At 52.1% G+C, this 14,346-nt stretch overlaps 1 protein-coding gene across 1 annotated transcript in view; it reads right to left on the bottom strand.

Moving 5' to 3' along the window:
* Window positions 1–2,291: 2,291 nt before the first annotated feature.
* Window positions 2,292–14,346, bottom strand: part of EEF1A2 (eukaryotic translation elongation factor 1 alpha 2) — a 14,964-nt gene continuing 2,909 nt past the window's right edge. The window contains exons 3-8 of the mRNA XM_041478390.1: window positions 10,861–11,040; window positions 9,578–9,874; window positions 5,308–5,458; window positions 3,654–3,910; window positions 3,332–3,566; window positions 2,292–2,639 (exon numbers count right to left, since the gene is read on the bottom strand). Coding sequence (XP_041334324.1) covers window positions 2,512–2,639; window positions 3,332–3,566; window positions 3,654–3,910; window positions 5,308–5,458; window positions 9,578–9,874; window positions 10,861–11,040 — 1,248 coding nt within the window. The 3' untranslated portion in view covers window positions 2,292–2,511. The remainder of the gene's footprint in view (window positions 2,640–3,331; window positions 3,567–3,653; window positions 3,911–5,307; window positions 5,459–9,577; window positions 9,875–10,860; window positions 11,041–14,346) is intronic.

The raw sequence follows: 14,346 nt of genomic DNA, 5'->3' as shown, positions 1-14,346 counted from the left end.
GAAATTCATAATATTTTTTCTTTTGGGAACCTCATGCTTTGAAGGGGGTTTAAATAACAATATTTCTGTTAATACTGTCTCACTAAAGATCCTGACCCAAACCTCCCAAAAAGGAGGATGCTGCTGCTGGTGAGATCTCACTGCAGGCACCATCTCTTCTTTCTGATTCTGCTGATCACCTGGGGTGCCAACCCACATTGAAATGAGGCTGAAAACTTGGCCCTGCTCTGAGCCATGAGCAAGTCTGAGTTAAATCCTCTGGGGTTTATATTTTTGCTGTTCTGCAGTTCCATCATTAATTACCTCACCACTTGTGCAGTGCTACCAGAGTCTCTTTCACAGCTCCCCTGGCATATTTCTATGGAAACGAAGCCGTGGTTTTGTCAGGCCTGTTTTTGCTTTTCAAATAGCGAGAGAGGTGCAGACTTTGTGCCTGCTCCTCTCTGTCCCCCACCTGACCCCACGGTTGTCCCCACTCCTGCTGTGCCAGGGGCTGGCTTCCATGGGGCACAGGGAGCTGGAGGATCCTGAACAGCGTGGGAGGGATATTCCCACAGGAATTCCTGTTGCTGCTGCTTCTAAGGATGCAGGAAGATCATGCACATGAGGATGTTCTCCTGCTTGGAAATACCCAGGAAGAGGCACAAGCTGTCTCAGGAAAAACATGCCTTGGGAGCTGGGAAATGCAGGAGGAGCTGGAAGATGAGATTAAACTATCAGTGGGAAAACAGCCTTCTCCTGTGGCTGTGCTGTGCCTGCAGGGATCCCCAGATCCCCTTCCAATTTGTGGCATGCCAAGGACACGGCACTTCAGAGAGCTCAGATACTGCAAAGACCTTGGGAATCAAGTTGATTTCTGTGGATGAAGCTGGTGGATGTGGGGTGTGTGGAGAGGGCTGAGGAGCCTTGGTGGTCTGTGCAAAGTTTTGGGGATCTTGGCCCAGGGAGCCAGTCTGTGTCCATGGGCTGCCAGATGCAGACATGGGATGGGGAGAGTTTTGGGGGAGCAGGCAGGGTGAGATCATGCAGAGCCCTCTGTAATTCAGCTGCATGTCAGCTCCTTGAGGCTCTGCCTGGGGACACTCAGCACTGCAGAGCATCAGATGTTAATTAGGATCATTAAGGGCCTTGTGACACAAACAGTAATGATGATGCTGGTGCCTCTGGAGCTCTCCTGGGAAGGGCCTCGCATGATGCTGCCCTTCAAGAGATGTGTAGGCCATCTGTTCCCAGCACTGTCTCCTCCTGGAAGCCGAGTCATGGGCACAGACAAGCTCAGGATGCCCCAGCATGCTGCTAATGCCTCCTTCAGGGAGCAAACGTCCCTTGGAAACATCCCTAGAATGATGTAGCGGAAGCACAACTCTCACACCACCTCCCTTCTTCTCCCTGCCCCATTGTATCACCTACAGCTCCTCCTCACACTCAGTGCTCCCACTCAGACCCCTCACAGCTCCTGGTTGGGGCTTTCTGGTCAATCCCAACCACTCAGCAACCACAACCCTTTGGACTGGGGCAGCTGCACTGGGTGGAGCTGGGAGAGCTGCACACCTTGCCAGGGACTGCAAGATTGTGATGGGAGTCAAGACACTGCCCTGGCTGAAGACCATGAGTTTTGGGGCTTCTTGTGCGACCTGAGTCATGTCTGGGCTTCAGTCAGGAAGAAATGTTTCTGTTGTGTTGTTTGGAAAGGGCTGGGGATCCACCATGTGTGAGGCAGAGCAGCATGTGGGGAGAGAAAGCAGTCTCAGTCACAGCTCCCAAAGTGATGGGGAATGACAAAGACCCAAAGTGATGCTGCTCACCCTTACAGAGATATGGGGTGCTCCATTTTCCTCTATTTCAGTGGCATAACTGTAGGAGCTCAATTTAAGCCTGTTTTGCATGAAAAAAATATAATAGAAACCCTGGAAAATTATTTTAGAGGCTTGAGTAGAGCCTCAAAACTGCTGTGAGAGCTGCTGCTGCTTCAGGCCGGGGAAATCACCCGGGTGAAGGGGTGCAAGCTGGGGAAGGGCTGAGTGCTGGCTGACACCCTGAATATGGGCTCCCAACGTCCTCCTTCCTCCTTACTTCCATCCCTGCCCCTCCTGTGCCCATCCCCACCATCTACTCTAAGTGAGACTACACAAACCCCCAGGCAAACCAGCCCCTTTCAGTAACAGATGCACACACACACAGCTCCACACCTTTTGGGTTGGTTGGTTTGGTTTTTTTTTAGGGGAGGGGGGATTTGTCTGGTTTTGGTTTGTTTTTTTTTTGTTTTGTTTTGTTTTATTTTTTCCACTGTGGATGTTGTACCAGTTTTATTGGTAAAATTAACATGAAGCCTCACAAACGCTGGAACATGCTTTTCCTTTTAAAGAATTTCCACTGGACCTTAATGGTGAGCATCCAGTCGTTGACATATAAACTCTTACAAGCTGATGTGCACACGTGCGCCCGGGGGAGTCGGTGGCAGCGTCCTGGTGCCAGGGATGGTTTCTGCGCGATGCACTGGGAGCCCACGATTCATTTGCCAGCCTTCTGGGCCTTCTGGGCAGACTTGGTGACTTTCCCAGCCCCACCACTCTTCTTCTCCACGTTCTTGATGACGCCCACGGCCACGGTCTGCCGCATGTCACGGACAGCGAAGCGGCCTGAGGGACAGACAGAGGAGGAATGCCAGTGAGACACCGAGGCTGAGCTCCTCTGGGTGGGTGGTGGTGGGATCTACACACCCCTACTCATGGTGCCGTGTGTTATCCCTGCCCTTGGAGCAGCTTCTTGCAGGGACAAGCCCTGAGCTATCAACCCTGGCTAGTCCTGATGCTCCCCTCTATTTAAATTACTGGATTTTAAACTTAAACCCCGTTTCTTCTCTGCAAGCTCCCAGCACTGCTAAAGCTTCCAGATGTGCAACATCAGCCTGGTCTAGTTGAAGGTGTATCTGCCCATGGCAGGGGGGTGGAACAGATGGCCTTTAATGTCACTTCCAATCCAAACTGTCCTAGAACTCAAGCATGTCACTTCCCTGCATTAAAAGGTGGCCTCCACTGAGCAAACTTCCTTCTTTCTTCTCCTGACCAGTTGTTTTAGAGCAGAGAGGAGGAAATGTTTCTGTGTTCAGAAACTATCACAGTTGAGTAACCATAAAGGAAAGGCCTTGCTGCTCCCAGAGGGAAAACCCAGCCTTTGCAAACCCAGCTCAGCAGCACATGGGGGAGCAAAAACCCATCCTCAGCTCCCTCCCCATCTAGCTGGGAGAAGCTCAGCATGTCTGGTGTGAGCTCTGCACCCACAGAGCCCTCATGCTCCTCCACAGGAGACCTCCAAAGAGCCATTCCCTTACCAAGGGGTGGGTACTGGGAGAAGCTCTCCACACACATGGGCTTGCCAGGGATCATCTCCACAATGGCTGCATCACCCGACTTCAGGGACTTGGGGTTGTCCTCCAGCTTCTTGCCGGAGCGCCGGTCGATCTTCTCCTTCAGCTCAGCGAACTTGCAGGCGATATGTGCGGTGTGGCAGTCGATGACGGGCGAGTAGCCAGCACTGATCTGGCCAGGGTGGTTCAGGATGATCACCTGGGGGACAGAGCAGTGTCATGGCAAGGCTGGGAGCTGGGGGACGGTGGCAAGCCAGGCGTGGTGGCATCAAGAAGCCCCGCTCACCTGAGACGTGAACTGCGCCGCCTCCTGCGGCGGGTCCGACTTGCTGTCCCCGCAGACGTTGCCGCGGCGGATGTCCTTCACCGAGACGTTCTTCACGTTGAAGCCGACGTTGTCGCCAGGCAGAGCCTCGCTCAGGGCCTCGTGGTGCATCTCCACGGATTTCACCTCAGTGGTGATGTTCACAGGGGCAAAGGTGACCACCATGCCAGGCCGCAGGATTCCGGTCTCCACTCGGCCCACGGGAACTGTGCCGATCCCTGCAGAGACAAGGACAGAGTGCAACAAAACTCAATCTGTTTGGTATATCCCTGGGCCAGAACCTGGACTGAGCAAAAGCAAGATTTCTCCACTGGTTGTCACCAAAAGACATGTTTGCTCCTTACCCAAACACCCAAGTTTTCAGCAGATCAACACTGGGATCTCGAAAATCACTATGAGTCCATCCTTCCTACTCAAAGCTTTTTTAAAAAAAGAAGTAACCCATAGTCAGAAAGTCCTGAGCTATCTGCATGTCCCAAAAATTCTTCTCCTGGAGCAGCTGTGGCATCTCCTGCCTGGAGGACTGGGACATCCCAGCATGTGTGCAACAACACTGTCCACATCCCTGATGGCCACACCACCAGCTGTGACAGAAAATGAGGGTGGCTCATTAAATGCCGGGATCTTTTCTCTGTGTCTCCTGTGTCACCAGGAGACTTTGGGAAAATTCCCCTTTGGAGGCAGGTGAAGAATGATTGAGAGAAACAACATTGAAAAGAGACTGAAGAGGTTGGCTGGACCCATCTGCTCCTCCACATCCACCCTGCTGCCTCCACCTCCCCTCTTCCCACAGTGTCTCTCCTCCCCAAGGACTTGCCTCCCAGTAAAACCAGATCCCTTTGCCCCAGCTGAGCTAGAGGAGGACAGACCTGCTCACCATCTTTCATGTCCACTGCAAACAACAGCAGCCTGCATTAAAAACCCAGCTAAAATCCCACTTTCGACCCTTGCAGTGCATGTGTCCTTGGAAAAGGATGGGAAAGAGCTGGAAAAGTCTGTGCCCGCCTGATCCAGCAGCCAGGGAGTCAGCAGTGCTGTCCACTTATGCCAGCAGGTCAGAGAGCTCACGGGGTATTTATAGCTGAGCAAAGTGTCCCCATCACCTCTCCAGAGAGAAGAGGACACGTGTCAGCCACGGTGCTCCCTGCATGGCTGGCACAGCTCAGCAGGAGGAGGTGCCAGTGATGGACACCAGCATTTGGGAAGCTCAGGCAGGTCACAGCCAAGCTGCCATGCACCAGCTTCAGTGGCCATCCCTGGTCTTGTCTCTCACCTGGGTCACAGAATGTTTTTTGCTGCCTCCAACTTCCCTGGCCAGCCATGACCTCTGGGACACACAAATTTGCAGCCATTTTGGCATCATGTGTTCTCTGGGGGAGAGCTCACAAACCTGCTGCTCCTCTCTGGCCCCTGGGCACCTTTGGGCACGTCCACCTCCACCCCAGACAGCCCAAGCTCAAATGGGGTTTTAGCCCTGGAGCTACCACCCTTTTCTCCAATGTTATCTCTGGTCTGAAGAGTCAAATCCCCCCAGTTTCCCAATACCTGGAAATGTCATTCCCAAATTTCTATGGAATGAAGACTCCAGTTAAGGCAGAGGAGTGGCAAGGCTCACCTCCAATCTTGTAGACGTCCTGGAGGGGCAGGCGCAGGGGTTTGTCTGTGGGACGGGTTGGGGGCAGGATGGTGTCCAGGGCCTCCAACAGGGACACCCCACTGGCGTTGCCTTCTTTGCGCTCCACCTTCCAGCCTTTGAACCAAGGCATCTGGGAAGAGAGCAGCAACAGAGAACCATAGAATCACAGGATAGTTTGGATTGGATGGGACCTTAATGACCATCTTGTTCCACCCCTCTGCCATGGGCAGAACACCTTCCACAAGAACAGATTGCTCCACGCCTGTCCAACCTGGCCTTCAACCCTTTCAACATGCCCTGAGTATGCCTGTCCTCAGCACCCAGAGGTAAACACAGAGAGCTGTCCCACCAGGACAACATCCATAAAGTCAGTCCTGCCACATCCTGGCTTTACCAGGGCACTGGGGAGCTCCTTCCACTCCACCATCCACCAGCAGGTTCATCTGCCCCCCTTTGTTCAACCTCCCTCTGCCTCTTCTAGAAACAAGCAAAACATCCATTAACAGGAGATAAAGGATGGAAGTGGTTAAAGCCAGCAAACTCACAGCCCCCACTTCCAACACCAGCCCTCGGGCACTGCACCACTCAGCTGCCTGGATCCCACCCTCCAGGAATGCTGCCTCCAGCACAAGGACCACAGGGTCTGCAGCCAAGTACCAGACACAAAGTGCTCAACCTTCAGTCCTGGGGTCCAAGCTTCTCCAAGGCGAGTGCCAGAGATGCTTCTCCCCACTCACTCCTACTATCACCCCTCCATGTTCTGCATTCTAAACCCTGGCTTGGGAGGATGCTGCAAACCCAGCTGCCAAGAGACAGGATTGCTTTTCACAGATCCTTCTCCTGCCCTAAAGCGGGCTTTGAAACTAAAAATTGCCCAGAAAAGAGGCAGAGAGGGGTGGAAATGTGCTCAGGTACCATGGTTAAATGCAGGGAACTGCAGTGCTGTATTGGGGTGATGCTGCACATCTGGAAACTGTAGCAACACCTGGAGCTTGCTGGAAAGAAAAATTTAGTCCAGGGTCTGAGAAAACCCTAACACAACAAGCAGAGGTCAGAGTCTGCAAGGCCATTCCCTCTGCACAGAGAGGGTTAGACAGTATTTTCCCATTCCAATGTCAAATGCTTCCTATGTGTCCCAAATCCATCACACATTTTGTGGATGTGGCTTTTTTCCCTTAGCACCAGCACCAGTGGCACAGTGCAGTGGGCATGGGGGGCTGGGGTGAAGCAAGGCCCCAAAGTGCCCCCAGCTTCCCAGCCATCCCTGCAGGATGTGGATATCCAAGTCTGGTTTCCTATCCTGCAATCTGCACCAGCTTTGGGAAGGAGAGAGGGAAAGACAGCATGCAGCCAGGGAACTCAGCTTGCATCTAAAGCATTCAAGTCAGCCCCTTCAGAGGGTCACATCTGAGGGTCACCACTTGTCTTTCTTGATGGCAGTGGCAGGAGGAGCCTGGGGACACTTTTGCAGTGGGTTCTTCCCAGGGCACTGCAGCTCTCGCTGTGCAGCCAGACCCAGAGCCAGGCACAGCTTGGCAAAATGAAGACTCCATCCAGGCAGTGAGGGAGCCTCGTGTTGTGTGCAGGATGACTCAGACCTTCCCCATTCTGCTGTTGCATGGCCCAAAGGCCAGGCAGGGACCTGTGCCAGCAGCTGCCTGGTGGCCACCCGCCCACAGGCTCTGCTCTCGAGGACGATGGCCACCAAGTGCCCACAGCTCCTGTCCCTGTGTCCCACACAGCTCTGGCACACAGGAAAATAACAACCTCTGCCCATGACACCTGGCTGTCAGAGCTGTCCCTCTCTCCAGGGGATTTCTGATATGCCAAGAATCAGGCAAAAATGAACTTGGACACCTTCTGGGAACAAATATCTGCAAAATCTCAGCATGGCCTCAGGGTGAAAAGCAGCTGCAAAGCCTGGTTTGTGCTGCCTCCTATGGCCACCCAAATAAAACCTCTGTCAGGTATTCCCCAAATCTGCCCCCAAAGAATAATTCCTACTCCACCACTCCTATGGCAAAAGCAGGATCTGACCAAATCCTGCAGGCAGACAGGCTCCAGCTCCTCAAAACAACAGCTGAGCTCCAGCTCTGTAACACTCAAAGTTTATTTTACAGAGCAGCCACCTTTCCCTGAATTTGCCCAGCCCATGAGCACCTCAACACCCCCCCACACACACACACCCCAGTGTTGAGGCTGCAGCCCCAGGCAACCACACCAGAGACTGGGAGTGTTTGGGTTGCAGCATCCCATGGGGTGAAAATCTCCCAAACCACAAGGAATGGCCCCGTTCTGCCAGCTGGAGCATCACAAAACTGCTTCACAGAACACCCCACTTCCCAAAAAGCTCTCCAGTGCCAAACTTTGATGGAAGCACAGCCCAGCTGTCATTTTTTCAGTTGGCTTTGGGATTCTGTGCAACAGGGCTGTGGGCTGGAGTCTCCCACACAGAGCCAGTTGCAGCCTGACGTACCACTACACCCCCCTTGCTCAGAGGCAACAGGAGCTGCAGGGACATTATGGCTCTAATCCCCACTTTCTGATAAGTCCCCTGACAGACAGACAAGTCACTTGACTGCCTTGTGCTTCAGTGAAACCTGTCCAGAAATTACAAGTGAAAATAATCAGAGCTTTTTCAGGCGAGGAAGGAGAGAAGAGACATCTACACCAGGTTCCTGCTTAAGCTTTCCCAGAGATGGTGCAATACGAGGAGGAGGAGTCTGTCCCTCAACCCTCTCCAGAAGAGCTCATGCTCTTCCAGACCATGCCAGGTTCGCTTCCCAATTCCCTAGGAGCCAGCTGGTTCCTTAGGACAAAGGAGAGAGTTGTTTCATCCCCTGCCTTCTCTCAGGCAGCACATCACACTGGGAACCTGCCCTGAGACCCCTCTGGAGGAAGGGGGCCACAGAGCCCCTCCTGCTCCGTGCCTCCCCTCTGCTGCCTATTTATAGGAGAATTGTTCAGGATCATCTTCCCAGCCCAGCAGCTGCTGACATTTGGAGCCTGCCTGATTTAAGGCACTCAGGAACCACGGGGCTGGGTTTGGCATGGCCGTGGCTGACCTTTATCCCAGCTCTGCTCCTCAGGGAACAGGAATCTCCCAAGCACCCCAGTAATTCCTTCCTTCCAAGCCATCCCAAGTGAGCTGCCTTTCCTGTGCAGGGCAGGAGCTGTGTTTCATGACTCTGTGAGTTTGCACTGTAGCACTCCCTCAGGCTGTGATCCCTGACCTCCCTCAGTTGCTGCTGGATTCATGGATTGCCTCACTCATCACAGAGTCCTGCCCTAATCCACAGGTGATGTCCTGAAGTCCCCCTAAGCATCAAATTTCCCATTGGTTTCACAAGATTCTTGGGGTGTCTGATCTGAGCAACTTGCTCAAGGTCACACAGAAGTCACCAGGAGAGCAGGGACCTTCCTCTGGCCAGAACTTTCCAGCTCATCATTTCTTTAAAAGAATAACCCTGAGGTAGCTTTTTCTCCAACAAAACCAGTGCCAGAATAGTTATGGACAGCCTGTCTGCCAAAAACCTCCATCCTTCTTAAGCTCTTCCTTCTGGTGTATGAAATGATGGCACGGACCCACCCAGAGCACCCTGCCTTTGTCCCCCCACCATTGCCATCAGAGGGAGTAAAAACCAGCTGGAAAAGGAGCAGCCTCAAATGGATGCTCTAGGGAACTGTGGTTTTGGCATGGGAAACCTGGTACTTCCTGGAGAAAATACCACCTGTGGGAGTGAGATCCCAGCACTGGAAGAGGAGGTTTGGCCACCGCAGTGACACAGAGCATCGATGGGAAAGGGGAGCTGAGACCCAGCACGAGGGAGCTCGGCTGTACTGTGGGAGCTGCTCCAAGCCTGACCCCAGATTGTGTTACTCCCCTCAGAAACAATGCCCTGAAAACACACCCACTGCTCCTCCTGAGAGTGACAATTGCTGCTCTAATGTCACCACAAGTTCTGACAAGGCGAAAACTTCAAATCCCGGCCCAGAAGCAAAGCCAGACAGATCATCTCCTGAGGATGCTCATGTTTAGCTGCTGGGATGCCTGACCTGGGCACAGCACCTATGAACAGTGAGCCCATCCACCCTGCCCAGGGCCAAGCAGAGCTCCATGACACATCATCTGCTGCCAGCACGGTGTGCACAATGTGTGCATTAAATGCTTGCAGAGCAGGGAGTTCATCTTCAGCCTGGGCCAGGACCCTCAGGGTGGGGTGAGAAGTGTAACACAAGGCACACTTACATTGGGAGAGGGCTCCAGCATGTTGTCTCCATGCCAGCCCGAGATGGGCACGAAGGGAACTGTGGCTGGGTTGTAGCCGATCTTCTTGATGTAGGCGCTGACCTCCTTGACGATCTCGTCGTAGCGTTTCTCGCTGTAGGGGGGCTCTGTGGAATCCATCTTGTTGATGCCCACGATGAGCTGCTTCACCCCCAGGGTGTAAGCCAGCAGGGCGTGCTCGCGGGTCTGGCCGTTCTTGGAGATGCCAGCTTCAAATTCACCCACACCGGCAGCGACGATCAGGACAGCACAGTCAGCCTGGGGGGAGAGAGCAAGGGAATTGCTGCACAGCACTGGTGACACCCCAAGGGCTTTGAGGGAGTCACAGGCGACTCCCTGCCAGATGCTGATCTGCCTTAAAAGTGACCCAGCTGTGCTATTTCAGACTTGCCAACCCCACATGGTTCTGCATTGTGGGTGGGAAACCAGTGTGGATCCCTCCTGGACTCTGACCAGGACCTCATCTAGATCATCTACAGACAAGGCTTTATTAAAACCCTACTGAAGTCTTGCAAAAAACCTCCCTGGGTGATGGGTGTGACTCCAGCTATGTAAAGTGTTCCCCAGATTACTTTTGTACCAAAACACACAGCAGAAGCTGCCTGGGTTTGGCAGAAAGCCATGCCCAGCCCAACTGGCACTTCAATGGAAATCTCACTGGGCATGTAGTGGGGTTCACCCAGCACCCATCAGTCACAGGGAGATGCAGGAATATCCCACAATGCAATGAGGGGAACCACCCTACTCAGGAAAGCTAGGCCATTGGGTTTGGCAATATAATGTGGGACAAAGACAGCTGTTTTGTGGAAGAGGAAGGAGAAAAGATCCGTGGAGCCTCCTTTATCCAATAAAACCTAATGGATTGTTGTAAGTTTCTTGTATATCTCATTTGGCTGTGTGGAGATGCCCTCACACAAAGCCCTGCAGCTCACAGCAACCCATCTCTCAGGTAGGCCACATTCATCCCACCTTCTCATATGGGTGGAAATGGGGTGGAAAAACCACTTCTTTGTGCCCAAAGACACCCTTTCTCCCAGACACACAGGGAGGAGCAGGACCATGGTGTGCTGGGTACCCTGGTGCCACCCAGTCTCTTGGCTGGACCCTGCTGAACACTCCATGTCTGCTCTCTCAGCTCCCCACCTCCCAAAGGACTCCAACAGCACCTGCACGACCCTGAGCTTGTGAACACGCCTCAGCCTCCCCCTCCAGCAGCCCCCCATGCCCTGGGCCCCATCTCTCACCTGGGAGGTCCCGGTGATCATGTTCTTGATGAAGTCCCTGTGGCCAGGGGCGTCAATGATGGTGATGTAGTACTTGGTGGTCTCAAACTTCCACAGCGAGATGTCGATGGTGATGCCACGCTCGCGCTCGGCCTTCAGCTTGTCCAGCACCCAGGCGTATTTGAAGGACCCCTTCCCCATCTGGCCAACACAGAGGCAAGAACTGGTGAGAAACCTGAGCCCACAGCACTGCTGAGGGCCTCCCACCCTCCAGGGCACTCCCCAAGCTCACACAGGGTCACACTGCAAACATTTAAAGGTAAAATTCCCTAAATTCAGGATCTGTTGGTGGTCTATTTACTAAAAAATACAGGTGAAAGGAGATACTGTTCTCAACATGTTCCTCAACAGGATGCAGGAGAGGCTTGAAGAAGAGCCATGAAGTGAATTTGTGAGTGGGGCTGGGTGGGCAGGACCTGGAGGCAGCAGCCCATGAGGTCTCCTTAATGAAACACCATGGTTCTGCACTGCTGCTGGGAAATCCTGTACAGAAACATGGAAAGCTGCTTCTTGTAACACTAAATGTCTCTGAGAGGATATTTACGTACTTATCCCATTTCCTAATGCTAATGGAGTTATTGAAAAGTGTCTGTTTATGAGATTTATTTTATTTCCCATGGTTTCACAGAGAAGCACACAAAGGGACGTAGTCTAGTGGTGGGTTTGCCCGTGCTGGTTGGACTCAATGATCTTGGAGGGCTTTTCCAACCTCAATGATTCTCTGATTCTGTGATTTTAATCCATGACTCAGACCTGTGAGGCAGCTAGTTAGTGGGAAAGGGCATTGCTACATGAGTGAGCCCAAAACTGGCAGGGGTGGAATGGGTTAAAAGAAAATGAAATGAGAGATGGTTGCTACAAGCAGAAGAGAAACGTGATTGATTTTTGCCACAGTGTGCAAATTCACAGGAAAAGCTACTGTGAGCTGCAGCCAGACCAACTGTCATTGCCAAATGGCCAAAATCTCAGCCAACATTGTAATGCAGGAAATCACGCTGGGGGAGATTAGCTCCAGTAAATCTTTCTGCCCTGTGATAAAGCACATTCCCTGGTAAAACCACAGTGGCACTTCTGGGAGGCCTTGTCCTTTGGGCTGGAGCCCTTTGATGTCACTGCGCCAGGGAGAGCTGGATTTCCCTCCAGCGTGGAGAACGTGGTCCCAGTCTGAGCTGGGATCCTGCCAAGGTGGAGATGGGGCAGGACAAGCCCACCCTTGCTGACCACACTGTGAGCTAGGGCAGTCAGGGCAGCTTGGCCAAAGCAAGGGGTTAAAATGGGCTGCAGCCATCAGCTCTTGGCCTCAGATACAAGGAGGTTTTAAGGTAGAGAAAGGAATTTAGGTCATTTGCAGATGATTTAATGGTCTCCTATAGTTATGCAAGGTCAGAGCTGTGATACCCTGCTTCCATTCATCCATCCATCCATCCATCCATCCATCCATCCATCCATCCATCCATCCATCCATCCATCCATCCATCCATCCATCCATCCATCCATCCATCCATCCATCCATCCATCCATCCATCCATCCATCCATCCATCCATCCGTTCCCTGCAATCCCAGTTTCTTCTGGCCCATTATCAATCACCACTCAGAGGGAAACACTTCCCGATGGCAGGTACTGAACACTCCAATGATGAGTGTTCATCCTGCCCCCCCAGGAAAGAGAACACAGCATCCCATCCAAACCTGCCCTGCCCACACCATGCCTGGGGGCTGGTCTGCTCCATCTCCCACACTCCAGCCCTGTTCCTAGCCAGCACAAGGAATTAATGGTGACAGCCTGTTTCATAACAGCTGAGTGCTGCGATGACTTTGCAGCTTGCTCCGGAGGATTAAGGGCAAAATCCTAAAGCCAGGGGCAAGATTTCCCCTCCTCAGAGGGGACGCCAGGTCGAGGAGGTGATGCCCCATCTCTACTGGGAAGCTGTGAGTTCTCACTGGCATGGAAAAATCCAGAATCAAGTCTCTGCTCCTGAGCATCTTCCTGACCCTGGATTTAGCAAGGGGGTAGAGGAGGAGCTTGGAGGGTTTTAGAATCACAAAATGGTTTGGGTTGGAAAAGACCTCAAAGATTGTCTCATTCCAACCCCTGTGCCATGGACAGGGGCACCTTCTACTAGACCAGGTTGCTCCAAATTCCATCCAGCTTGGCCTTGAACACTTCCAGGGATGGAGCCAGTTTAACCCTTTCCAGCATGCACATCAAACTCTCCCTTCCCAGGGAACAGGGAGGAGTCATCAGAGTGCACTCATTTACTGCTGGAAACGGAGACACAGCAGGGAATGGTGCATTTGTGCATTGCATTAATAATGGGCTCTTCTCGGGCAGGAGGTCAATCAGCACATCCTACAGCCTCTCCCCCATCAGCAGTCTACTGCCTCCCTTCTGGATGGGGAAACTGAGGCACAGAGCAGACCCCTGGCTCTCCCACGGCAGCTGAGGGGGAATCAGCACCTTCTTGCCATCAGCCATGTCCACACACACAACCAGCTGCTCATCACGTGTGAGACCCCCCCAGAGCTCAGCATCACACGTAACGTGAAGACAAATGAGATCCTTTATTTAGCAAACAGTTTCCCTCCTTTCACGGGGTGTATTCAGTTACCCAGGGCTGGTGTTGAAAAACCCAGGGTATTATCTAGCTCTGCACAATACCTTCCCTGTTCAGTGCCAGAAATAGCCTGAATTTCCCTCATCAAACCCCAGTGGAGGGACAGCTTTCTATTTGGAGGCCACAAATACTGATTATTTATTTTTTTTTAAAAACAGAACAACTCTTCTTTCAGAGATACTGTTACCTCTGCCCTTGAATCTAAAGGAAAAAAAAGAGAAATCCTTGTTCTTTTTTCTTAAATAAAAGTACAGACCCTGGGGTTTTTTTGTTGGCCTTTTGGGTGCACGCAGGCCTCCATTTCCTGTGAATGCCACCTAATGGAAGCAAACCCTTCCCCAGCCCTGCATCAGAAAATGGAGTCTGTAAGCTCAGTCAATAGGCTATTAATAGCAGCCTCCGGTGCTCGCAGATCCTGGCAAGTCAGTGAAAGTGCCTGTTCAATTAAAATCACTGCAATCACATCGACGCTACCCTTACCATGCCTTATCTGATCTTATAGGTAAAGGGGGGGGAATTTGTGGAAGGATATCAGCAATCATTTTAAACCAGGGGAGAGGGATCATTTTGTATGAAGGGAGAGGTTCTTTGGCTTAAGGATGCAAAAAAAAGGCTGAAAGTGAGGCAGGAAAATAAGGGATTTAGCTCAGATGCTATCGGCAAATGAAAAAGGTTAAGACAGACAGATAGCAAAATGTGAAATCAAAAGTGGCAGCTCCGTAAATCTCTCTTTTTTTTTTTTTTGTCAATGAAATGTGAGATTTGCGCCAGAAAAAAAAAAAATTAGAAAAAAAAAAGGGGGCATATCTGCATTCCCAGGGGGATGCGGCC

The sequence above is a fragment of the Pyrgilauda ruficollis genome, unplaced genomic scaffold, assembly GCF_017590135.1.
Source record: "Pyrgilauda ruficollis isolate IOZ18807 unplaced genomic scaffold, ASM1759013v1 scaffold45, whole genome shotgun sequence".
NCBI classification, from domain to species: domain Eukaryota; kingdom Metazoa; phylum Chordata; class Aves; order Passeriformes; family Passeridae; genus Pyrgilauda; species Pyrgilauda ruficollis.
The sequence above is the reverse complement of the archived record's forward strand: the minus strand, read 5'-3'. Positions and strand labels throughout refer to the sequence as shown.